At 35.3% G+C, this 25,369-nt stretch overlaps 1 protein-coding gene across 2 annotated transcripts in view; it reads left to right on the forward strand.

Moving 5' to 3' along the window:
* Chchd3 (coiled-coil-helix-coiled-coil-helix domain containing 3) overlaps nucleotides 1-25,369 on the forward strand; it is a 286,903-nt gene that overhangs the window by 211,754 nt on the left and 49,780 nt on the right. For both annotated transcript variants that reach the window (XM_010611731.1, XM_010611732.1), the window contains one exon: nucleotides 24,298-24,368. In XM_010611731.1, the coding sequence (XP_010610033.1) occupies nucleotides 24,298-24,368 (71 nt within the window). The remainder of the gene's footprint in view (nucleotides 1-24,297; nucleotides 24,369-25,369) is intronic.

The raw sequence follows: 25,369 nt of genomic DNA on the forward strand, positions 1-25,369 counted from the left end.
GGTTTTTTTTTTTTTTTTTTGAAAAATGAGACTTTTTTAATGGGACTTTATTTTGAACTATATTCCTGAAGGACAGACAACATTTCTGGGGTTTTGCCTGCAGGAAAATGATGGTGGGATGTTGAAAGCAATATTGTAAATTTCATTTCTACTGAAAAATATTCTAAGTCAGATATAATTCTGGCATGTGTCATCATTTTGTGCAGTTAGTGCAAGAGTCTATTAAAAGTACTTACCAAAGAGCAAAATCTTACAGTCCTTTAAATTATAAAACTAGGGATTTCAGCATATTGTTTTCCAGCTCAGAAAAAAATCAACAGTAAGTATACTGTGTTACCTTTCTTGGAAAAATAAACCTTTTTGTCACTGACTTCTTTAAAAGGATCCTGAGATTGGAGAATTTTCATTAATCTTAATTCTTTAATTTTACATAACTAAATACTTGACTATAAGAAGCCTATGAGCAATAACCATCTAAAAAGATCTTCTGTATGAATCTCCAATATCCTCACAGGTAATTTAAATTCATTTTTATATTTCTTTCACAAGTTCCTATTTTTACTATGTCTTCCAAAAAATAAATATAAAAAGTTAAAATTAACTAATATTCTTTAGGTCTCTTCAGTTATCTTTCATACATGCAGGTGTTTTGTTTTTAATCCCTTGGATGAAAGTGTATTTTAATAACTGAGATACACAGTTGTTACATCATAAATTAGGGATTAAGCTCAGATTCTCAATTGAGGATGCATGTCTTTTTATTTGAATGTGATACAGTGTCAAGATAAAAGGATAAGCAACTATTAGAAATTGTTTTGTTCTCATTTTGTCTGAAGTACAAAATATGGTAAAATACATGCTAACTTGCCACTTTGAAAACCACACTGTAGTTAAAAATTTTCTCATATCACATTTTATTTAATGTACTCTCTAGATCTCCAATTATCAAAAGAAAATTATTTTTCTTTTGAGAAAATTACTTCTTTTTTAAAGTTTATCCACATAATAGGATAGAATATTGGTATATATTTTTTCTGGGTTGTACTTCTCATCATTTATTTATCCTAAAATCAGTAATAGCAATAAAATACTGTATGTTTATGATGAATATTTTAAGTAACTGCAATACTGACTTTTATTTAACAGTTCTACTAGTAATTTGCAAGCACATTAAGGGAGAGAGAATTGTTTGCTGATTTCAAGTAACAAGTGAAATATAAATTTTAAAATATATTCTTGCTAACCTGCCTTATATATTTCTCTCTAAGTTTTGTTGATTTCAAAAATAACTATTCTCCAATTTTTGGTCTCATCTAAGATTTAGAATACTTTTACATAATTTGGATTTTTTTTCAAAAATTTTAAAAGGATTTGTTACTTTATTTTTACTAAGTTTTATTTATACCCCTGCTTGCTAACAATTCAGGGCTTTTATCAAGGTTTCTTTATTTCCTTTGCTTTATTTGTCACCATTAGCTCTAACCAGGCTTAATGATTCATTTCATAAATATTTAGAACTTTTTTTTTCCTCATTGAGTTTATTGGTACATTTTAGACATACAGTACAGTTACATTCATTATTGGGGTCTTGTACCTTTACATGACAGGTCTTGGTTCTCATTTTTTCCCCTTGTCCCTGCCCATATTTAGAACTTCTTATGTGGTGGGCTTCATTTTAGGCTCTTAGATATATCAGAGCAAAACAGGGGGGAAAAAAAAAGTCTCTCCAGTTTTCATAGAGTTAATCTGTTAATGCAAGGCAGTTGACACCACATATACTTTATGCTGAGTGGTGATGATTCCACGAAGAAAAATAACTCAAGATAATATGAATATGGGAGTTGAGGTGAGAAATGGGTGCTACTTTATGTAGGCCAGACTCTGACTAGACGCCACTCGATTAGGGATCTAACAGAGCAAGGCTTGCGTATCATACATCTGGACGAATGCCTTCTGGCAGGTCCTGTTGAATATTAGTTGCCCCCATCTCTTGCAATGATTGACTCTATGCCATTTATTACTCTAGTGTATTCTTCACACTCTTTTCAGAAAGTGCCAGGTTTGCTTTTCAAGTATAGTATCTGTCTTGCCAAGCCCAGCAGATGGTACTTATTTTGGTCTATACTTTGTTAGCAAATCACTTCTACTTGAGTTCAAATGGCACTCTGATTGCAAGAGTGACTGTAATCCTTTTTCTTCTAGAGGAATAGTAAATGGGTACTTTGAATTCAGTAAGTGAAGTGAACATTGAAGTTTTTTTTTTTAATATTCCTTATCAAGTGAAATTCACCTTTGATTTTTCTCTTGACTTTCCTCAAGCCTCCCCCAAACCAAAGTCAAGATTAGTAATCCTGCCAAGCTATTTCAAATGAAGAATAACATTTATCATGAACTTAACCACTTGCCAGTAGTGCAGTACTATGTTATTTACCTTTTCCAGCTGTCCAGGGTTGGTATCCTCATCTTACAGATGAGTAGAATGAGGCACAGTAATAGTTTGTAATTTATCCAAGGTGAAAAAGGTAGTAAGCAGTAAAGCCAGATTTAAAGGCTGGCAGTGCAAGTCTACATCTCAACTTTTACACTGTGCAGACTTAATAAGAGGTTTAAATAGTGGTGGGATTGCATTACACAGAAAAGAGTTGAATCTGTCTTTTATTCACCACTCCTCCTAAAGCTAAACAATTTATGGATTAACCACAGATATGTTTTGATGTGACTTGGACAAAAGTTTCTCTTCTAATACTACCCATGGATTGGAAATAGCATATCGGCAAGGTTGTAAGGCACACAGATCTGTTTAACCTAACTCCGCATTCTTCTTTTCATAGATGTATCCCCCATCAAAATACAAAAGGCCTCATAGCTGTTATTTGTACCTTTTTCTTTGTGCTGCCTCTCCAGTTATTTATATTTATTTAGTTTTAATTTTTTTGTTTTCATCTTCAGAGGAAAGCATCTTCCTGCTTTTAGGTTCCTACTCTTCTCACTGCCCTATAACATTGAAACAGGAAAAGATAGGACTCTCAAAGGTATCCCTGCTGTTGATAGATTGCTGTTGCTTCATCCTGTAAGAATGACTCTTCCTTAGCATGGGTTATCGCTTTTTTCCCCTCGCTATAGCTTTTTGCCAGGTTAAGACATCCATTTAATATGTCATCACATTATAATCATGTTTTTGTCAATTTAAATGTGGGGTGCTTCTGTGATACTAGTTGGTGATGTCAGCAAAGCACCTGACTATTGAGTATGGAGTCAGTATAAAATTTGGGCCAGATACATAAACTTGGGAGTTTCAGCTCATGGGAGGAAATTAAAGTCTTATGAGTGGAAGAGCTCCCCTTAGAGAGCAAGGGTAGATTCAGACAAAAAGTGGACGTTTGTGAACAAAGCCTAAGGTGGCTGTTTCTTTGAGGAGGCAAGAGTCTGACAGAATGATTATTCTACTGGAATTGGGTGATTAATAATACAAGACTTGTACAAATTTATACAGGAGAGCAGACCTCCATCATGGAGGAAATGGAAATTTGTGCTACAAAAGATTATTAAGAACGTGCTTCTAAGCAGCAACATCCTTGTCATCTATAAATTTAATTATAGGTCTTGTAATAAACAGCTTAGGAATTCATTTAATTTGTACAGGATGAAAATATGTTTTCACCTTTAAAATAGCTATTGCCAGAAAAGTCATGTTTATTGATTTGCTCACTATTTTTATATGATTTTTTTCTTTTGATGATGGTGGTGCTGGGGTTCAAGCCCAGCTTCATGCACACTAAGTAAGCAATCTACCACTGAGCTACAACCCCAATTTTCTTTTTATGATTTTTCTTCTTCTTCTTCTTCTTCTTTTTTATTGTTGTTGTTTTGTTTTGGCTTCAGTATATAACGTTGATGTTTTAAAACATTTTTTACAATTCCATTGAATTTGTTGAGGATAATTAAAATTTTATTTGTAATGAATGAGAATTTTATCCAGATTATAAGCCGAGGCTGCAGGACCTTTATTGAACTGGTCAGTGTTATACTCTGAATATTAGTACACAGTACAGTTTGATTACTTAATGTTCTTTCCAGTTCAGAGGTGAGAGGTATTTAGATCTCATTAAACATGTAGGTAAAAGATGTTATGTTATTAGCATGTATATTCTTTCTTATCCCCAAAATGACTTGATTAGACATGAGCAATAGTTTAAGCAATATTGCATCAGGGAGACTGATATTTTCTAATGTCTTATGATGCAAAAAAAGTAGAAGTGTATTTTTGTTGTTATTATAACCAATACCTGGCACAGTACTAAGCAATCATATGGTACCTTGTTGAACTGAGAGCTAAAACCCACAAAGTTACAATTGGGACAGGGCTGGGCGAGGCCAACAGCTGGAGGAGTTAGCTGGTGGTGGAGCCTGAGTAGAACTTTCCATTGCATTATAGCCTCTGCTTATTGTCAAGAATGAAAAGTACATGGTAAAAGTTGTTTTGAGGGATGTGGAGCTAGAGGATAAGAGAGAAAAAGAAAGAATTTTTTAAAATACTGAAGAAAGCTGTGCTCTAAAATTGTTCAGGTATGCAGATTGAAATGCCTTATATCTCAGTGTAGACAATTTTGGGCCAGTGTATTGGTTCTGTTTATGGAGAGGGACTGTCTTGAAAAATCAGTGAGTTATCCCAGAGTGACTGCTGGGCAAGCCTCTGTAGTTGACCCATTAAATGACTTTTCTTTCCTTCAGCCTTTTTTGTCTCAAGATGAGAGTAGTGAATGTCTAAAACAAGGACCCTGAGACCCAAGGGGTTGAATAGCTTGTCCAAAGTCACACCCTTCTAAACAGAGTTCCTCAGCTCTAACACAAGCTGCGTTTTGAGATATGCCAGTCTCCTCACCACCATAAGTGTTTCAGGCAGAATAAGTGTGATTGTTTTTCAGGGATACTTGCAAAGGTACTTGCAGAAGGATTCAGTGACCTTTTAAGTAAGGTCCCTTATAACTTAACATTCTGTGATTCTAGTTTCAGTTTTATAGATTTAGTATGAGTTATCTGTTCTTAGCTTTTATAGAAATGGATCTTTAAAAGCATTTTGTTGTCTTTGCCATTCAAAATAGCAATTAACTTTGGTTCTCAGATATACAGCATACTATGCTTATTGTTCATTGTGAATACTTTTTACCTGCTGATAGCCACAATTTCATTTGTGTTGAAGTGATAGTTCGATGAGGTAATGTCCTCACTAAACCAAATGCTTAAACAAGCTTCTCATTGCAGAGAGACCCTCATTTTCCTGGCTGTCAACCTGAATGATATTTTAATTTTTCTGCCTTTAGAAAAACTTCAGTCTCTTTTCCAAGAGATAAATGAGAGAACCCTCAGGAAATGCAGCAGAATGTTTCTGTTTGCCAATGCAATAAATGCAGAAGCTAATAAATGTCTACTTCCATCAGGAGGAGGCGTGTAATGAGTAAATGATGAGAAAAAAAATTCAGGGAAACAAATGATCAATCCAATCTAAGATGACAAACAATTTCTTAATAACTTGGCCTCTAGTTGGAGAGAAGGCTTTCACTAGTCCAAAGAGAATGCCTGTTGAAACTAAGCCTAGTACAGGGGCATTTGCATCTAGTTGCTGATGGATTTGATCTAGTTAAATTTGGTTTACACTGAGCAATAAACCAAGATTCAAACACCACCTGGTTTTTGCATGCTTTCTTTTCTCTCTAATTTCTGTAAGTGCTTGGAGAGGAATCATTTCAGGGCCTAAGTCATATTGCTTCCCCTAAATTCCATTTATATTTCACATTTATCTTTTTAGTAAAGGTCCTTTTCAAAGTAAAAAATGCAGTTTCTTTCTCTTGAGATGTGTTCAAACTATCAGGATGTACAAGAACCTCTTTCCTGTGAGGGTAAGTGTGCCATAAAAACACCTTTATAGATTTCAGTTCCCTAAATCCTTGGTGACTGCCTTTGTAAGAACTCAGAGGCTAGTATGCTTTGTCCCTCATGGATTTTTGTTTACCAGTCTTACTGGAAAGCACTTGTACTCGTGATCAGCACAACACATAGTGTAATTAAAATGGAGTAAATGAGACAGGACTTGGAAAAAGAAGAGTTGCAAACCACATGGAAGATATGAGAGAGCTACGCCATGCCAAAATGAGAGATCATTCACTGAGATGCATTTTGTTATCACCCTTTTGTGGGATCTAAGAACATTTCTCCAAAAAGTCATGTGAAAAAGATTGACTAACAAATACTAGCCATTTTCAGGGACAGATTTTCATGAATATTTCTAGAAGACTATCAAACTTACTTATTGTGTCTCCCATAATTATCTTCATACCACCCACCCAGCCTAATCCTGTTTTGTTTTATTTTGGTTTTTTCAAAAAACATGACACATTCTGGGGTGTACAGCGCCGTCTGAATGAATGAATGAATGAATTTTTGCAGTTGAAGGGTGACATTTCTAGGTGATACTAGTAGAGTTTAGAGTTATAGTACAGGGAAATGCTAATGAGCCTTCACCTCAAAGCTGGACAGGGGTGATATACTGAAGGGCTTTTAGTGTACTTGGCAGCATATGAAATATACCTTAGAGATTCAGGAATTCTGCACAGTGCTTTCTGAGGGAGAGCCATTATATCTGAAAGCTAAGACTTTTCAGTGTGCTTCTATTCACATGCATATTTCTATGCCACATCTTTCAAAAGGCCTTTCCTTTGAAATACAAAAAGATAAACACATCTTTGAAATGGATAGTTAATCTCTTTGCCACTTTTGAAATCTTTTTCCATTTCCTATATGAGATTTTTAACCCTTAAATTAAGACTGACTTTTCTTTTCACCTATGTGGTTTTATATGCATTGCTAGCCACTCATGTAAAACTTGAGAATTGTATCATCTGCACTGGATCTTTTGCTTGGATAATGCCCTTCATTCTTATATGACTAATAAGAAATAAATACAGTATGTTTAATCTGAGTTGCATATGAGCTGATTTGGTTCTAGCACTTACTACCAATGGGACAAGTAAATATGCAGTTCTAGTTAAACATACTGCTCTTGGTAGAGAAAATAGTGACTATAGCCCCAACTTTACTTCCTCCTTGGCTGGTTTTTATCATAAAATAAAAAAATAGAAATAAGAAATGATTGATTCCTGACAGTGTTTGCTATTATGAAGCTCAAGTTTCCACCCCCCTCCCAGTAGTTTCACCTGTCTCCTATTTACAGGTACTTTTTCATATGAATATTACCTCCCAGTAGGTTGGAAGCACTGAAATTGCCTATTTTTTTTATACACCCTCAGCTACTAGTACTTTACTCTGTTAGTATTAGATGTCAGTAAATGTTAGCGTGAATAAAGAATGACTATTGACCCACTTAACAGAATTTCAGGTATACCAAGACTAACTAGGATTTTAACCTTTATAATTTAAAACAGGTTTGTCCTATAGCCACTTTTAAAATATTAATCCCAACTTTAATTTGTAGTGTTCTTAGCAGTGGATACATTTGTTGTATATGGAAATGCTAGAAGCTTGCTTTGTTTGTTTTTACAAGAAAGCTGGTGCAGTTTGGAACCCCATCACAAACTTGTAACTGTCCTTATTCTTCAGTGTATTCACCAAGGGATAAAACATAAAGGAATTTAAACATTTCTTGTCTCCTTCCCCATCTCTAGGAAAAAAAAAGAAAAACCCTAAAAAAAAAAACCTCTGCCATTACACTGTATGAATGATCTATTATTTATTTTAGCTGTTTTTTGTGGTTGAATATTTGATTTTCATTTTCAATATTGTGAACTCTATGATAAACAATTTTAGCTACATTTTATACATATCCATAATTATCTCAGATATTTCTAGAAATGAAACGTTTGAGATAGAATATACATTACTGAAAGGCTTTTGAAATGTTGCCATAAATTGTTCCAATTTATACATTAATAGCAAATTCTGAGGAAGCCCATTTCCTCATATATCTGTGGGAAAAAAAGGAAAAATATCAGGTTTGATAGGTGTAAAGTGAAATGATTTTACCAGTCTGTCTCACAAATTTTTCAAATTCTAATATCAAGGAAGTACATGTTCTAAATATCTGTAGTCTAGACCAATCTTTCCATCTTAGCTCCGAAGTAGGTTTAAAAGAATGGCATTTTGTGTAAGGTAAAATTACTGTTTACAAATAATGAAATTCTTTTTAAAAGTTTTTACTGGTTGGACTGACAGTCATTTTCCTAGTTAGACCTATGATAGTGTACACTGCTAATGATAGAATGAGATTCACAATTGAGAAGCTGTTGTGGGTGGTGATTCTGTGCCTGTTGCCAGTACCAGTCCCAAGACTTTATTAAATTACAATGTTAAATAAAAGTTCTAAGTCTTTATTGAATATAGGCATTAAAAACATGCATTAAAAGGTTGAGCACTGAATTTCTTAATGAGTAAAACAGATTTACTCATTAAGTAATGTTATTGTGTCATGTTTATGGTGACACAACTCTCTAAGAATAATGATGAACTTATCTTTGGAGCTCAGGTATGCTTTGCCTTGTGTTTATTATCAGAGCAGCTCCTCATTAAGCCTGTAGCCCATAACTCTGCTGAGGTCAGCCAGAATTTTCTCTTCTTATTCCCCTAGAGAGAGATGTGTACAGTCTGGTATCAGAGCTTATCTACAGCACTCACCCTTCATGAGAGCTCCTTATTTTCTGTGGTGCCGAGAGGGTATTACTTCTGAGCAGATAGATTTGATGCAGTTTCAAGTTCCTGCTTAGCTGGTGCCAAGAAGCAAAGCAACCAGCTATATTATGTCTGCAAAAGTATCCAAAGCTTTGCTCAATTTGCAAGAAAGTTCCTCTTAAGTAGACTCCCTGAAATAGAATGAATATTGGTTGGGCCTCTGTGAGATGTCTCTTATCTCACCTTGCTGGAGATAGCTGATGAAATCATATCCTTATAAGTCAGATTCTAGGCAGAAATGGGCAGAAAGCATGCTTTGTCTTGGCCTCTCCACTCTCTTCCTTTTACCTTTTTCTTCTCTATCAGAGATTCCAATTTTACACTACATACTTTTCTGCTTTGGGAGGAATTCTTGCTCTCAACTTTTGATTGTGTGTTTTCTTTACAGAGTTTAACTGTTAATAAGCCAAAGTGCAACAGATGTTTACTGAGAGTCTCTGCTTGCATTCAAAGGAAACGATCTCAGAGGTCTTCTAGTTATTTTAATTAGAATACTTAAAATTTGTGGATTTTGTTTTATGATTAATATATTTTCAGTTAGTGGAAAACTGTACAAGTCTGAGATACATCAGGTTGGATGACAAAGCTTACTAGTTCCCTTAGCGTTTGCAAATATAAAGCTCTTAAAGACTAACAGGACTATGAAACTGATGCCAATTCTCTCTATATATAACAGTTGGTTAGTTGTTTACTTCTCTGTCTCCTCTAGCTTTTTAGGTTGTCTTCGGCCTTCCATTCTTGACCTACACCTATCCTTGGCCATATTAGCTCATCAGTAGTTTTTGAATGAATTAATTTTAGGTTGACTTTCCAAAGGTTGGACACCATGTAAATTGAGTAAGTCAGGGTCATCAAACTGAGAATATTCTGTAAATCCTTCAGGACTTTAATGTGAAAGTGGGAGTGAGTGGAGAATTAGTTGCTGGTAAATGAGCTAGTGTTTGCCTGTATCCTCTACAGTAAGTATTGTCATTTTCGATTTCTTTTTAGCCCACAGTTATTGAGAGGGCTCCATGTGCACAGGCTTGCATCAGTCTTCAGGCCAACCAAATATGAATATGTTCATTAGAGAGCCTTTTTACAGGAGATGATATGGGATCAGCAAGGGTGCAGCGGAGCACTAACCTGAGAAGCATTGGCAATAACAATATGACAGGTTCTGTATAAAGCCATCCAGTAGTGTGCTGTTAAAAGTGCATGCCACATCTCCTCATTGAGCCCTTCCCGGCGGAGACTTACGACCTTGACAGTGACTGTGTCACATCACAGGGTCCTCAAGAGAATCAGAGGTTCCAGTGCTGATAGCATACAGTAATTTGAGAGTTACTCTATAGTCTTGCAAGACATCCCAGTAAATTCTCATGAGTACCCTTCTGATAACTATGAAATTGCTTTGTCTCACCCTTGTAGAAGAAATAGTGAGATACACAGGCATGGGAAGAGCAGGAAGATCTCAGGTATGTGTTAATAGAAGCCTCAAAGGTGAGTATAGAAAAGTGATGCTTTTTTGTCACAGGAAGAAGAGCTACAAATATGGATTTCAGATCTCTTATTGGCCTTAATATAGAAGGATGATAGTGAGAAAAGTTAATCCCTTATTTTTAGGATAAATAGCAAATCTCAGTCTAAGCATGGAAGATGAGAATTGTAGATGGAAAAACACCAGTCATTTCTCCAGTAGTACAGTCTAGATTAGCTTTCTTATAATGCTGCTGAAACTGAAGACGTAATTAATTTTCTTATAAAAATCATATAGATCCATGCTGAAACCTAAATTGTTATAGATGGCTATTAAATAAAGAGGAAAAGTATCTCTTCAGATCTTTCCAGGGGTCACTTTTTTATAGAACTTCTGTGTTTGCATGTGTGTGTGCGTGCACATATGCACAAGTGCTTATCACTTACAAAGTATATTATTGAAAGTGTTTTTGCAACTTTCTGTCATATTTCTTAGAACTCTTTCTAAGCAGATCTCTCATATTCTTAAAGGAACCAGAATAAACTTTTACGGTTAGAGAGAACTATGAGATAAAGCTTGAAGTGTCTGACAGAAATAGCTAGAGAAATTAAAAGGAAATGAAATCATAGATAATTCAAAAACTGAATATGAAGAGTAGTTAGTGACTTCAAAGAAATATGGGGCCTTCAAGACTCATTAAAAAAACTCCATTCTAGAGATAAAAAGTTCCATATAGTGATCTGATCGTACTGCAATACTTTACTAATTAAACATTTACTTATGTGATTTTTTAAAAAAATTAACGTCCGCCTATCACACTATAAACTCTATAGAAGCAGGGCCACATCTCTGTTTGCTCATCAGTATATTCCAAGTTCCTGGCCTGGCGTCTGGCACAGACCTTCATTACTTGTGGAACGAAGAGATGAACAAATAAAAGGAAACTTCGAATGCCAGATTGTTTGGTGCAGTGGTTTATTTAAATTGCCTGGATGAAGAAACTGAGGCATGAGATAATTTAGCTACCATTAGCCCTGTGTAGTGGCAAGGTTGTCATTGAATCAGGATTCCTGATTTAATTAGTAACTAAGTCAAGGAGGAAGAAAAACCTGAGACTCTAATTAGTGAAGTTTCTAAAGCTCCTGGAATAAAACTAGAAATGGCAGAAGAAGCTCTGAATAGCTCTGTTTCTTTTATGAGAAATAGTAAAGATGGAATGAAAGGGTAATTATGAAAGCAGTTTATTAATTTTGCCAAGGCACCCAGGAGACAATGAGATTTTCATGAAATGTGGCTTTTTAAAGATGGTAAGATTTGATGCTAGAGTTAAATATGGCTGTAAAAATTTTTAATTTGCCCTGTTCTTTGTTAAAAAAGGAGAGTGGTAGAAGAGACGGAAATTTCTGACAAGTAGACTGAAAGCACTACCGAAAGGAGAAAGATGCTCCTAGTGTGTGATTGCATTTGACTTTATTGAAGTTATTCATGCAGTCTCAGAAAAGCAAATACCTTTGGGCTTAAAGAGAGTCTATCCTTCATTAGTTTGACTCTATATATCCTAAAATAGGAAGGCTTAAATTAGATAGAAGTTTATTTTTCTCTTATTTAATAGAAGTTTAGAGATGAGCCATTTAGGGCCAACATGGTGGTTTCAGTATATTGAGATTTCAGGCACCTGTTGTTCCACTTCCCCACTCCAAACACAGAACTTCCCTCTTTTAAGATTTATTCATGTTCCAAGATGGCTTCTAGAGTTCTGGCCATCACATCTACATTGCAGACTGGGAAAAAAAGAAACAAGACCAATAGCCTGAAAAGTAAACATGTCTAACCCACAGTCTGAGCTGAGATGTGAAAAGATAGGGTCAGGAAAAATTAAGAAACAAGTATGAATATTCACGAGTAGTTATTAGCAGAAATTTATAGGTATTCAAAATAGGTGCCTATTCTTTTGATGTCAGCACTTACATAAAACCAATAGCAATGCTGGATTTTGGAGATGGAGTTTAGCAATGATCATTTATCGGGTTCATGCATAAGTGTGTAGGCAAATTAGTGGAAAGTCAGGCTCTTTGGTTTACCTACAGAGCTAATGGTTGTTGGCAGGAATGCTTATGTGATTGAGAACCTAGGCCTTCCTCAAGGAAGAACCAGGCTCTTTGCCAACTTCTGAACTTACATTGTTCTATTGATAGAATCACCTCATTTTAGATGTTAAAATGTGAAGCTGTTTAAATAATTCAAACCATTCCTTAGTGTACCTTTCAGAAACAGAATCCTGGATCTGATATACCATGAAGCTGAACCAATGCTGACAATTTGCAAAGTGATTTAAATACTATCTTCGTTTCTCCTGTGCTGTGGGTAGCATTCTCCTGAGAAGAAATGAATGAAAGGGGAGAGTTAAGAGACAGTGGAATAAAAGCTATGAATTTTAAAAGTTTTAGTAATAAAAGGTTCTTTAAGATGCCAGCTACTCTACTCAGGGGTCCCTTTTCTTACTGAAAAGTTCCAATTCCACAGTTCTGCCCACCTGTAACGGACTTCAGAATGTACCAAGAAACAGAAAGGCAAGAGCTCAAACCAACCATTAGGCTTTCCAATAGAAAATTTTTTGAGACGAATACTAAAACCACTAGATAAACTAAATTTGGACCACTGATGATTTAAACAAAAAAATTCTATAGCTCTTAAAATTGCAGTAAAAATATATAGTTACACTACCAAGTCAGTCTCTTGAGTCTGTGTAATTTTTGTAAAAAGACAGGGTAGTTTATGGGCACAAACTCTTTGGCTACCTGATGCCATTGAGTAAATGACTCTTTCAGGGTTTCCATGCCTAGAATTTTATCTGAGCTTCATTTAATATTAAATTGGATTCCTAAATGCTTGTTTTCACCTTGTGAGAGACATAATGTATCTGCATCTAGCTGATTATATATATAACATAGTTCCTGGATGAGTGTTATCACAAAAAAGTATAAGTAAGACTGTTGCGAACATAGCTGATCAACAAAAAGAATGATTTTTTTTTGGCGTTGCTATTTGTACACCATAGACTTTTGAATTGGTTAGCCAGAAAGAGTGACACTTGTATTTGAGTGGGCTGTAGGAAGAGAGACCTATGGTTGGTAACAGCAGTCATACATCAAGATCAGCTTATAAAGAAGAGAGCCATACATTCAGCCAGTCTCCCCACATCCAAGATTAGACTTGTTCCTTCTGTATATCATTAATTCTGTTCTGAATGTCAGTGGAGTTGCATAATCCTTGAGTGGCAGGAGGACTGTTATCACCACTGAGAAATAGCCTTAGGCTACCAAAATTTAAATCATACCTGGCTCTGGTGTGTTACCTAGTTATGCCCTAGTCTCTATATGAAGCATTTTGTAAAGAACTGCCAAGAGCTAATTAACAGGTTTTTCTTGTGGCCTTTATGATGTGTTCTTTACTTATGTGCTACATGTATGATCATGGTGGTTACAAGAGAACAGAAATAAGATTCAATCTGAGAAAATATTTCAAGGACACGGTTATGTGTGCATTTTTTCTTTTGGTCTAATTTAGAGCTTGAAAACACATACTTTTCAAATCTAGCAGTAATGTGTGTCTGTGCATGTGCATTTTAATATATATATTTCTAAAAGTAAGACATTCTGAAATGGAAAAAGGCAGTGGATCACGCATTCACAACTTGGGCCAGAGCCAGCCCAAGGAAACTTGGGAATGCTGCCCACTGTTGTTGATTCCAATTTCCTTGCCACACTTTTAAAACTTTCTTCTTGGGTATCAGATGGGTGAATCCCCCACCCACATTGGGAGTTTAAGGGAGATTGGCAAGAAATACTGGAATACTTGGGTCTGAGATCAGCCATACTGTTTTGTGCGTGACTGTGTGCTGTCACCTCAACTTTCATGACAGGTATGATAATTTGGCTCAATAAATACCCATTGCAAATTCCTTCATCACTTTCGTTACTCTAGCAGTGAAAACCAAAATATTCATTTTCCCAGCCTCTTTTGCAGCCAAGGTTTTGTATGATACATAATTGTGTCCAGAGAGCTCTAACTGGAAATTTCTGGAGGAGTTTCTCCACTTTTTACCACTCCCCTTCTTTAGAGCTAAGACATTATAACTGGAGATGCAGTAGTATCTTGAAACCATGAAGACAAAAGCTAAAGGTTAAGGGGGGGCTGGCAAGGAAGAGAGAAAAGCCCTAATTATTTGGTGATATACTTTGGCAGCTACATCCTCCCTAGGTTTCCAACATCTAAACATCTTATCACATGAAAAAAAATAATAAATGCCTTACTTGTCTGGGCTGGTGTTCGCAGCTTCTACTTCTGGTTATACTATTTTTGTGGTTCAACACAATCTTAAGTGATATCTGTGTCCTTTTTTATGGCGCTCCAGACTGAAATGTCATATTATAAGAGACCTAATATAGTTTTTCATCTAATCTTTATTAGAATATTATTTCATTTATATTAGAGTTGTCTCTTTGTCCTTTTTACATAAGAGCAAAAGTTGAAGTGCAATTCAGAATACCATTCTGTCATATGTCAGTAAGTTTGTGTATCACATATTTTGCTGAGTGCTCTTAGTAATGAATAGAACAAGATACCTGCCGCTGGAGAGTCTAGACACTCTTTGAGGATGCCCCCTGGAAATCATATTGGTGGTGCAGAGTGATAAGTGCTTTGATAAAAGTTTGTGTTCTTTATGAAAATGCAGATAAAAGGTGAAAATCTGTTATGTTTTTGTATAAAAAGCCACCCCAAACTTAAGTGGCTTAAAACAGCTACCATGTATTCACCTCTTGATTCTGCAAATACCTAGTTTGGGCTGTTGTCAGCTGGGGCAGATCTGAGTTAGGCTGCATTAGGCTGGGTTCAGTCATGCCCATCTGGCTGAGGTTTGGCTAGTCCAGGACGTCCTCAGTTAGGATAACTTATAGTCTCTCCTACTCCAGCAGGATAGCCTGGGATTATTGACACAGTACCTGGGCAGTTTTCTAAGAGGGAGGCCCAGCTTTAAAATTAGCACATTGTCACTTATGTCACATTCTATTGGCCAGAGAAAGTCACAAGCATGGCCTAGATTGAGGAATGCTAAAGTACACTCCCTCTTTTCAGGCTGACCAGTCCAGGACATGAATAAGAAAAGAATAATGGATTGTGGCCTTTTTTTTGTACTCTACCTTAGGACTCTGAGAGCCTGGAAGCAACAGTTTTCTTAAAGTGATTTCATCTTACATTTAAAATATTCCCAACCCCCCCACACACACATACACACACGCGCGCACGCACGCATAGTAACTTTTAAAGGACTAAAAGTAGGGAAAGTGGGAAGGGTAGGGGAAAGGTAATCAGGGAAAGGAAAAAAATAGGAGAAAACGAAAAATTGGAAATAAAATGTTAGTAAATGGGGAGGGAAGGAAGGGGTGAAGGGAGGGCAGGGACAAGGGGAAAAATTGAGAACCAAGACCTGTCATGTAAATGTACAAGATCCCAATAATGAATGTAACTGTAGTGTATACCTAAAATGTAGCAATAAACTTAATGAGAAAAAAAATCAAGTTAAAAATATACCGGATAATACAATGTTCTTTTTTATTAGCACTTAATAAAAAGTGATACATCAGTCATGAGTTGTGGAATAATTTTCCAGTATTGGCAAATTCTTCTCTTCCTTATCATTTAAACATTAGTTTAAAAATAATCCGTAAGAAAGTGTCGCTTTGAGAATAGAAAAGTTGCATATCAAAAAGTGTAGCATTGAATAGCAGTTGGATTTTTCTTGGATCATTTTAGGGAATTCTTTTCCTCAAATGTTCCATGATTAGAGTTCCTGAGCATATCAGTTTGTGAATTATGAACAGTGTTTCTGGGAGATTTGCATAACAAGAATTAAGGGAAGCTCTGGTATTAAAGTACTTTTGCTGTTTAATTTCATTAATTGGATTTCATTGGTGATGAGATAAAAAGTTACTGGTTTGATTTCTATATGGTTAGTTAATGCCATAGCCAGTAACACTCTCAACAACAAACCAGCCATTGTCTTCATGTTTCCCATTCACCTTAAGGAACAGAAAGATAAACAGTGTCAGAAGTGATGCTTGATTTAGTAGATGAAGAAATTTCTGTTCTTTAAAAGACTAAATTTTTAAATGGCTTTTTAAAAACTTACATAGACCCAGGTACTATTCAGAGAATTTTTCATGTACTGTCTTATTTAATATCCAAAGAATCATGAAAGGTAATTTTTGGTACTATCCCCATTTTATAAATCTGAAGCAAATTTTGAGGTTAAGTAACTTGTTTAGTTCCATAAGGTTAGAACCATGCTTTGGCAGTCTTAACAGCTAACAGGGTTCTTAATCATCACGCCATGCTGCTAAGAATTGTATTTCTAAGAGCTGAATGCTTTGGCAATATATTCACGTTTTAAATGAAACATATTAAAAATTGTATACAGTGGAGGAATCCCCTCACTCAGTTCTCTGCCTGTGTTTCCAGTAATTGGTCCCGGGTGCCTCAGTTTGGAAGATGTTTCATATAGACAATAAAAATGCTTGTTGTTTTCAGTGATGCCCTGTCCTCTACAACAGGAGACAGCAACATCTCCCAAATGTAGAGCATTATGTTGTTATTTTGGAGATAATTCACCTTGTAATAATTTACCTTGATAAAGAAAGACAGCACCTGGATCAGATTTGTTTCCCTTTTATTGAGTTTATTGGTACATTTTATGTATGCAGTACAATTACATTCATTATTGGGATCTTGTACCTTTCCATGACAGGTCTTGGTTCTCATTTTTTCCCCTTGTCCGTGCCCTCCCTTCACCCTCTCCTCCCCTCCCCATTTACAAACACTATATCCATTTTTTCATTTTGTCATAATTTTTTCTTTTCCCTTATTACGTTTCCCCTACCCTTCCCACTTTCCCTACACCTTTAGCACTTTTCTTCCTATTTCGTATACTCCTAAGTGAAATAAATAAGTCACACGTGTAAATACCAAATAGTTTCTCTGGTGTGAAAAACTATAATAGTGCATAAGATCCTAATGATATAATTGACCATGTGAAATTGGATCAGATTTTTGATAGTGCTAAAATATCTAAAGGATGCTATCATTGAATTTATGAAGTCTAACTTTTCAAGAAAAGCTTGGTGAGAAATATGCTTTATTATATCAATAAACATTTGTCTTAAAAGAATTAATAAATTTACCTTTAATATTTGATTTAAATCACAATGACCTGCAAACAAATCTGTACTACTACTACACAAATCACGTCAAGAATTTTTCCTGCTGTTACAAACTGTGCCACTATAAACATAGGTGTTCATATATCTCTGATATGATTCTTTTAATTCTTTTGGAAAGATACCCAGCAGAGGGATGGGTGGGTCAAACGGAACCTCTAGTCCCAGCTCTTTGAGGTATCTCCATATTGATTTCCATAGTGGTTGCACCAGTCTGCACTCCCACCAACAATGGAGAAGGGTTCCTCTCTCCCCAAACCCCGTTAACATTTGTTATTATTTAATTTCTTGATAGCAGCCATTCTTTGTGGGGTGAGGTGGAATCTCTGTGTTGTTTTCATTAACATCTCTCAAATGACCAGTGGTGTGGAACATTTTTTCATATATTTACTTGCTGCTTTTACTTGTTTGTTCATTTCAGATGCCCATTTTTGAATTGGGTCTTTATATTTGGGGGGGCTGATTTTTTTTGAATTCTTTATGTATTCTAGATAATAGTCCTTTGTCTGAGGAGCAGCTGGTAAAAATTTTTTTCCACATTGTAGGTCTTCTCTTAGTTCTGTTGATGGTTTCTTTTGCAGTACAGAAGCTTTTTAATAAGATGAGATCCCAGTTATTGATTCTTTCTGCTAGTTCCCATGCTACTGAGGATTTGTTCATAAAATCTTTTCCTATGCCAATGTCTTCAAGAGTTCTGCTTAAGTTATCTTCAGCAAGTTTAGTGTTTCTGTTTTAATATTTAGATCTTTAATCGACTTGGATTTTAATTTAGTGCATGGTGAAAGATAAGGGTCCAGTTTTAATCTTTGGCAGGTTGAGATCCAGCTTTTCCAACACCATTTATTAAAGAGGCTATCTCTCCTCCACTGAGGATGGTCAGCTCCTTTGTCAAAGATGATGTAGCTGAGTACATCTGGATTTGTTTTTGTGTCCTCCAATCTGTTCCACTGATCCTCAGGTCTGTTTGTAATAGCTAAAACTTGGAAACAGCCCATTTGCCCATCAGTTGGAAACTGAATAAAGAAGAGGTGGTTTTTCTATAAAATGGAGTATTACTCAGACATAAAGAGTGAGAAATTAGATTCATTCATAGGAAAATGGATACATATTGAGGATATACTCCTAAGTGAAATAAATAAGTCACACATGTAAATACCAAATAGTTTCTCTGGTATGGATAAACTATAATAGTACATAAGGTCCTGATGATATAATTGACAATGTGAAGTAGGAAGAAAGGGGCTAAAGGTGTAGGGAAAGTAGGAAGGGTAAGGGAAAACAAGGGAAAAGAAGAAAGGAGAAAATGAAAAAATGGAAGTGTTTGAAGGGGGAGGTGGTGTAGGGAAAGTAGGAAGGGTAAGGGAAAACAAGGGAAAAGAAGAAAGGAGAAAATGAAAAAATGGAAGTGTTTGTAAAGGGGGAGGGGAGGAGGGGTGAAGGGAGGGCAGGGACAAGGGGAAAAAAGTGAGAACCAAGACCTGTCATGTAAAGGTACAAGATCCCAGTAATGAATATAATTGTACCAATAAACTTGATGAAAAAAAAAATTTTTCCTGCTGTTGATGGGCAAGAAACTACAGAGCAAGTATCAGTTGAGATAATTTTTAATTTTATGCTGTAGAGATCTTTACATGCATAAAATTGATAAGCCTTTGCACAAAGTAAGATTCATTCATCAGAAGGTTATCTTCCAAGAGCATGAGCTTCTTTCTCCATGTCTTAATCACTTTCTTGCCACTGAGACAGGATACCCAACACTTGCAAATTAAAGGAGGAAAGGTTTATTTTGGCTCAAATTTCAGTCCGTAGTTCACTGGTTCCATGGCAGGTTGGCATGGCTAAAGGGCATCACAGAAGAGAGAAGCTCATGGAATGGCAGCAGGAAGCAGAGAAAGAGGGGGAGAGAGGGAGAGAGAGACTCTTCCAAGCCATGTCTGCAGTGAGTCACCTCTTCCAGCAAGGCTTTACCTCCCAGTGTTGCATTTAGCTATTAATACCCCCGCGATCCAGTCACCTCCCAAAAGCCCCACCTGTGAGTACATGGCATTTTAGGGATGGAGGGGGACGTCTATATATAAACCATATCACTTCACCCGTTCTTTTTAGCTCTCTTTTTAATATCATTTAGCAAGGATTTCTCCTTCACCCCATATAATATGAGGACTTGGTGTGTCAACCAAATTCAAAAGACATTTACATATACCCTCATTAGAAACTCAGATCTTATGTATCTGAGCCAAGTTTAGATAATGTAGTCAAAATACAATTGATACAAGTATGTACTACTATAAATTATAGTGTTATTAGAATAATATATTTACACCATTAAAATAGTAACTATAATTAATAAGCAAGGTAGCTGCATGTACAACCCACTACTGAATTAAGGCAACAAAGATAACAGAAGCAGCATTTTTTAAAATTTTTGTACTTGTATTTTCTCTTCATTCAGGTAGGAACATTGTGCATTACCAGGCGATGTGTAAAGCCAGAGTTCTTGGATCAGTTTGGGGTCCACCAGTGATTTGCAGACAATACTGGCAAAAGCACTAATTTGGAACACTTTTATAAAGATTATAGCTATATTTAATTATAGAGAGTGATATTTGAAGTCGTTCTTCAAAAATACTGATTATTTTTCATTTTGAATGGCAAGCTAAATGCTATATTATTCTTTTATTCTAAAAACCCAGTCATTTTCACATTTAATATTTATTCAGAGTCATGAGTTCAAAATGTAGCTTCTTAGTTTCATCCCCAGAGATGAAAGTTGTGGCCCAGAGCTCCACAGGTTTCTAAACTCCAGAGAGAACTCTGAAGCAGGTAGTACACAGAATAGTAGGACAAGAGTTGGGGCTGCTTCTTAAAATCACCCATGATGAGCTCAGGGAGCCCTTGAGAGAACATCTGAAACAATTCACTCCTTCCTAATTCTACTCCCTGCAGGAGCCAGTCTGCCTCATCCACACAGTTATGGACAGTTAACTCATTACAGTGCTTCAGACTCCCCTCTGGCAGAGATGTAGGTCTTTCTGTGGTTCTTTAAATTTCCCTCTTTTTCCACTCTTCTCACACTTCTATCTCCTAGTGAGGCTGTGGGGGAATTTATATTTTCCTAAGAACAGTTATCCAGTCTTTGCAGATTTTATTTCAAAAGACTTTTCCTGTGCTGCTACATAGTCTTCATAGTTGAGTAAAAGAAGGAATGAAGGTTGTCATTTTATCAATAAAGTCTTAAGTGTGCAACAATATTTAAAAATAACTTCACCATGCAAACACCACAGAAACTAGTGCTTTAGACATCAATGCATACACAAAAGTGATTAACAAAACTTTGAGAAGAAACAGGTTATTTGTATAATCTCCAAGTATTTCCCTTAAGAGTTCATTTACAAAAGGAAGAATACTAGAGTTACTGTGGAGAAACCTTGCTGATAACCACATTAATCAAATAATTAAATCCAAATTGCCAGGCATTGTACAAAACACCTGACCAGTATTCTTCAGAAATATCAACGTCATAAAAGACTCAAGATTGAGGAGTCCTGAAAATTAAATAGTACATAGGATTTATGTAACACAGACTGGGCCCTAGCACAGAAAAGGAACATTAGTGGGAGAAAGACAAATTCTGTAGATTAGTTTATGGCAGTCACTTCAACTACTGGTTACTAATGTTGTAACATTGTTAAGTTACTATTTTTGATGATTATACTATTTTAAGATGTTGACATTAACAAGAGCTAGGTAATATATGGGAACCTGCCCTATTTTTTTTTTTGCCCCTTTTCTGTAAGTCTTAAAATTATTTCACATGAAAAAGTTAAAGTACATTTGTTTAGTAATGTGTTCATATGGCTTAGTATTCATAAATGTATAGAATCTCCATTAGCCAACCTCTTGAGCATGTATCTACCCTAAACATACTTTCATGGTGTAGTCAAACTAAGTCATTTGTTAATTAGCCCTTTGTGGCCAGGGGTGGGTAACAAATTTTTGTATGTATTATAAAATATATGAAACCAATGTAATAGCTAACTGCATACCCATAGCTCATTTTAAGGAATATACATAAAAATAGAGTAAACCTCCCTTGTGTTCCTTTTCTTTGTGGTATTCTGCCCCTTTTGTCCTCTTTACTATCATAACAGAACTTGTGCGACTTGGATATAAAGAGTGGAATTTGTGTTCGGTATTCTTATTATTTTTCACCTTTCCAAGCTTGACATAACTTGCATCTGACCATATATTTTCAGCTTTCTGGTTTTTGTTGTTGTTGTTGTTGTTGTTATTATTCCATATGTATGTGTCAGCTTGATTCTTTTACTCTACCGTGTAGATTTCCTCTGTATGAACCCTAAGTATCCATTCCCCCAATGAAACATATGTTGAGAGTTGTTTTTTAGTTTTTTCAGTTTGAATGAAAGTTTTTCATTTTTAGCAGTGGTTTCTGAGGCCAGAGGAAAACTCTGTTCTTTCTGAACTTCACTGACACCACCCACAATTTTTAACTTGGTACTTGTGGTCTTGTTTTTATTTCTTTCATATCAAAGGGAAAACATCCTGAAGGTCTGCTTTCCCAAAATGAACATTATTGGATAATAAGGATCTAATTATGTTGAATGAAGAACTAAATACTTAAATGAATTAAACAGCTCCTACTTACATATCTGGATTGTATTTGTATTTATTCTTTTAGTGTTTCTATGGTGTTGACACCTGAGAATTTTGTTGTTATTGTTGTTACAAAGATGTATGCAATGTGGTAAACTGGTCCCCGAAGTGAAAGTCTCTTAAATTTGATATTACATGCTAAATTTGTAGGCATCATGGGTCCTGGAAAATTTTGATACTATTAGTCATAATTTTATCTGGATCTGGTATTACAAAGAGGGGTTCTTACAATTTTGTATTTATGGCAGAACTCTTGCTTTTGTGCCTCATTCTTTTTTGAAAGCTTTATATTTACTTATGATCATTGAGAATTTGTACCCATAGTGCAATTCCCAAATTAGTCATTTTCCTTCCAATTATTTTATTTGGATGTTGATCTTATGCTGTAAAAATACTTGACAGCTTGATTTCTGCCACAGCTTGGTAGAGATTAGCAGGACGAGGTTAAGAACACTGGAAATGATTCTAGGGGAGTTTGAAATACTTACTTAGGGTTACAGAGCAGAACCAGAAAGCAGATCTTTCAGCTCAGTTCTGTCCAGATGTTACACTTTCATTGGTTAAAATAAGTGAAAGTATTAAGCAAGGTGTTTTTGCTTTGCCAGCATTTTAATAAGTAATTCAGTAACATGTTGTCCACTTAGGAGTAAATAATAATAATTTGGGAGATTCTCATCATTGTTAGTGTTAGATTATTAATTGCCTCTTTTGCTTCCCTCTTTGTGAGAGAAGTTCAAAGAAAAGCTTGGCTAAACATGGAAGCACATGTCATGGTTGGTGTGTATTTAGAAAGGAAGAAAATCTTGTAAGTAAAGCAGTTAGGGAGGTGTGACATAACTGAAAGTAAAACTATCTGAGAAGACAAATGGCTTTTTGATAGCTTTAGATTTACAGATGAATTAAAAGCTCTCAGCATATAGACTAGGGCAGTTGATCACTCAAATTGCAATTCTTAAAAATGCAGAAGCAGTGCACTTAGAATATTGTCTTTATGTCAGAAATGCACCTTTGTGCTTGAAAATGATAAAAAATTACAATCGATCCTTACAACTGTTCTGTTCATCTTTATTGATCAGGTGCAAGAAAGATAAATCGTAGCCCAAATAAGATTATAGTAAATGTTAGCATCGTAGGGGACTACAGGTTGATAGAAAGCCATTCATCATCTCAAATGGTGACCTGTCCATGGCTCCAGCCACCCTGACTCTGCTGTCTAATCACATACCTATTGATTTTATCTACATTCTAGAAACCTGGATGTGACTGTCATTTGGGCAACTCAGATTGTTAAATACAAAGGGGTGGGAGATTTGAAGAGAATTTCATTTTCATTTTCTCATCAACCAATAGTGATTTATTAAAAAATAAACTACCCCAAGTCATGTATGTAAAACCTGAGTGATTAGGGAATAAAGGCACCCAAAAGAACGGTGTATTGTATAGTGGTCTTTTGTACTGCCATGTGTTTTGCAGGATATTTCATTGAGTCTGAAAGCTTTTTTCATATAGGTCATCGATATAATAAGACTGGCTTCAAGGTAGTGAGTTTGAATAAATAAATTTTAATTTTGCTTCCCTAAAAAATATATAATTTTGCCATTCCAACTTGGTTTATGTTACTTGGTTGTTCATGTACTGGTACAAACATTTTTTGTACTAAAATTATGAACGTTTGCTACTTTGTTCTTACTGATTAATTTATTATAAGTTTTGATGCTCTTTTGGTCTTGTGGAGGTGATAGAACAAGTTCTATTCCATACAGGAGTTTGAGAATTAAAATATTATGTAATAGAAATAAGCCTTTAATATCATTGTTGGAACTCTGATGTACTTGGCAAATGTCAATTCATGTGAATTTCATTGATCTCAAGCATCCCAGTGGTAGATTACAGATAGTAGCTCTAAGTAAAAAGTTTGTAGTTTTCTCAAAAGGACCAAATGATGAATTATAACTATGAAAGTTTATAATTATGATTTATGTATCTGCAGTGGTGCTGTTACTTAAATGAATAATCTTGCATGTTTTTCATGTTACTTTGTCACGAAAAATTCCTACTGTGTGTGACTGAAAATATATATTTTGAAATTGCAATTTTTCCATACCTTTTATCTTCTTGGGTAGTGAACACTTTATCAATCTTTATCCACAGAGTTCAGAGTTCTACAAAGTTACTACTGAGCAGTATCAGAAAGCTGCTGAAGAAGTAGAAGCAAAGTTCAAGTAAGTTTTTAATACTGTTATAATCAGACTATCCTTACCCAAAAGAAAACCCAGTTTTGTTGCTTTCTGAACAGATGATTGCTACATAGCACCCTGGAATACTTGGAAGTATTTTAGAGTGGCTGAGATAGGACCACGTTATTTGCTGTTCCAGAACTCAGATAAAACAAAGGGGCATTTGTTGAAAGCACACTGCAACTCTGTTTTTTGAACTAAGGGAAAATTGAAAGCAATAGTAATAGATTTTTCTTTTGGAATAATATATAAGGTAGAGTGCTCTTGATTATGAAGATGATGTTAAATTGCTACCTCTATTAATGGAAACTATTCACTTTCGTATAATGAAATGATGGGCTTGTCCAAATTTGGATATCTACCTTACTTGTGTTTAAACTATTTTTATTTCTTCACGTGTACCTTGAAAGCATTTAAATCATAGACTTTACCTTGCTCTTGATTATGAAAATGATGTTAAATTGCTACCTCTAGTAATCCTTGGGATATTTAAATGAATGTTCTATAATTGATGGTTCAAAGAAAGTGTCCATGACTCACAGCCTTGTATGTTCTCATATTAGGTAAGAAGACACCATTCAGAATTTTCCCAAATATAAATGATTTCATTGTATAATCCCTCTTAGTACCACAAGTTCAAATTAGTGCAGCAAAAAAAAAACAAAAACAAAAAAAAAACAAGGTGTTGTGACAGGTTTATTTGAAAGGTTGCATTAGGCTCTGACCTCTTTCCTTGTATATTTATAAGCATTTGATAAAATTATTAAACCCTAAGGTAGAGTTATTAGTTTCTACTACAGTGCAATTTGTGTTGTAGTGGCTATTAGTATTAGTTTAATGTTGATTAAAATAAGATTTTTTAAAAAGGTGGATTGAATTTTGTTTAAATAAATGAAAATCATCAGGTTTTCTTAAAGTATCACTTGAAGTAGAGAGAGATGCTGTAAGAGTGGGTCACAGATCTCCCTCTTTAAAGTTAACATGAG

The sequence above is a fragment of the Fukomys damarensis genome, unplaced genomic scaffold (assembly GCF_012274545.1).
Source record: "Fukomys damarensis isolate Sample0158 unplaced genomic scaffold, DMR_v1.0_HiC HiC_scaffold_4, whole genome shotgun sequence".
Lineage (NCBI taxonomy): Eukaryota > Metazoa > Chordata > Mammalia > Rodentia > Bathyergidae > Fukomys > Fukomys damarensis.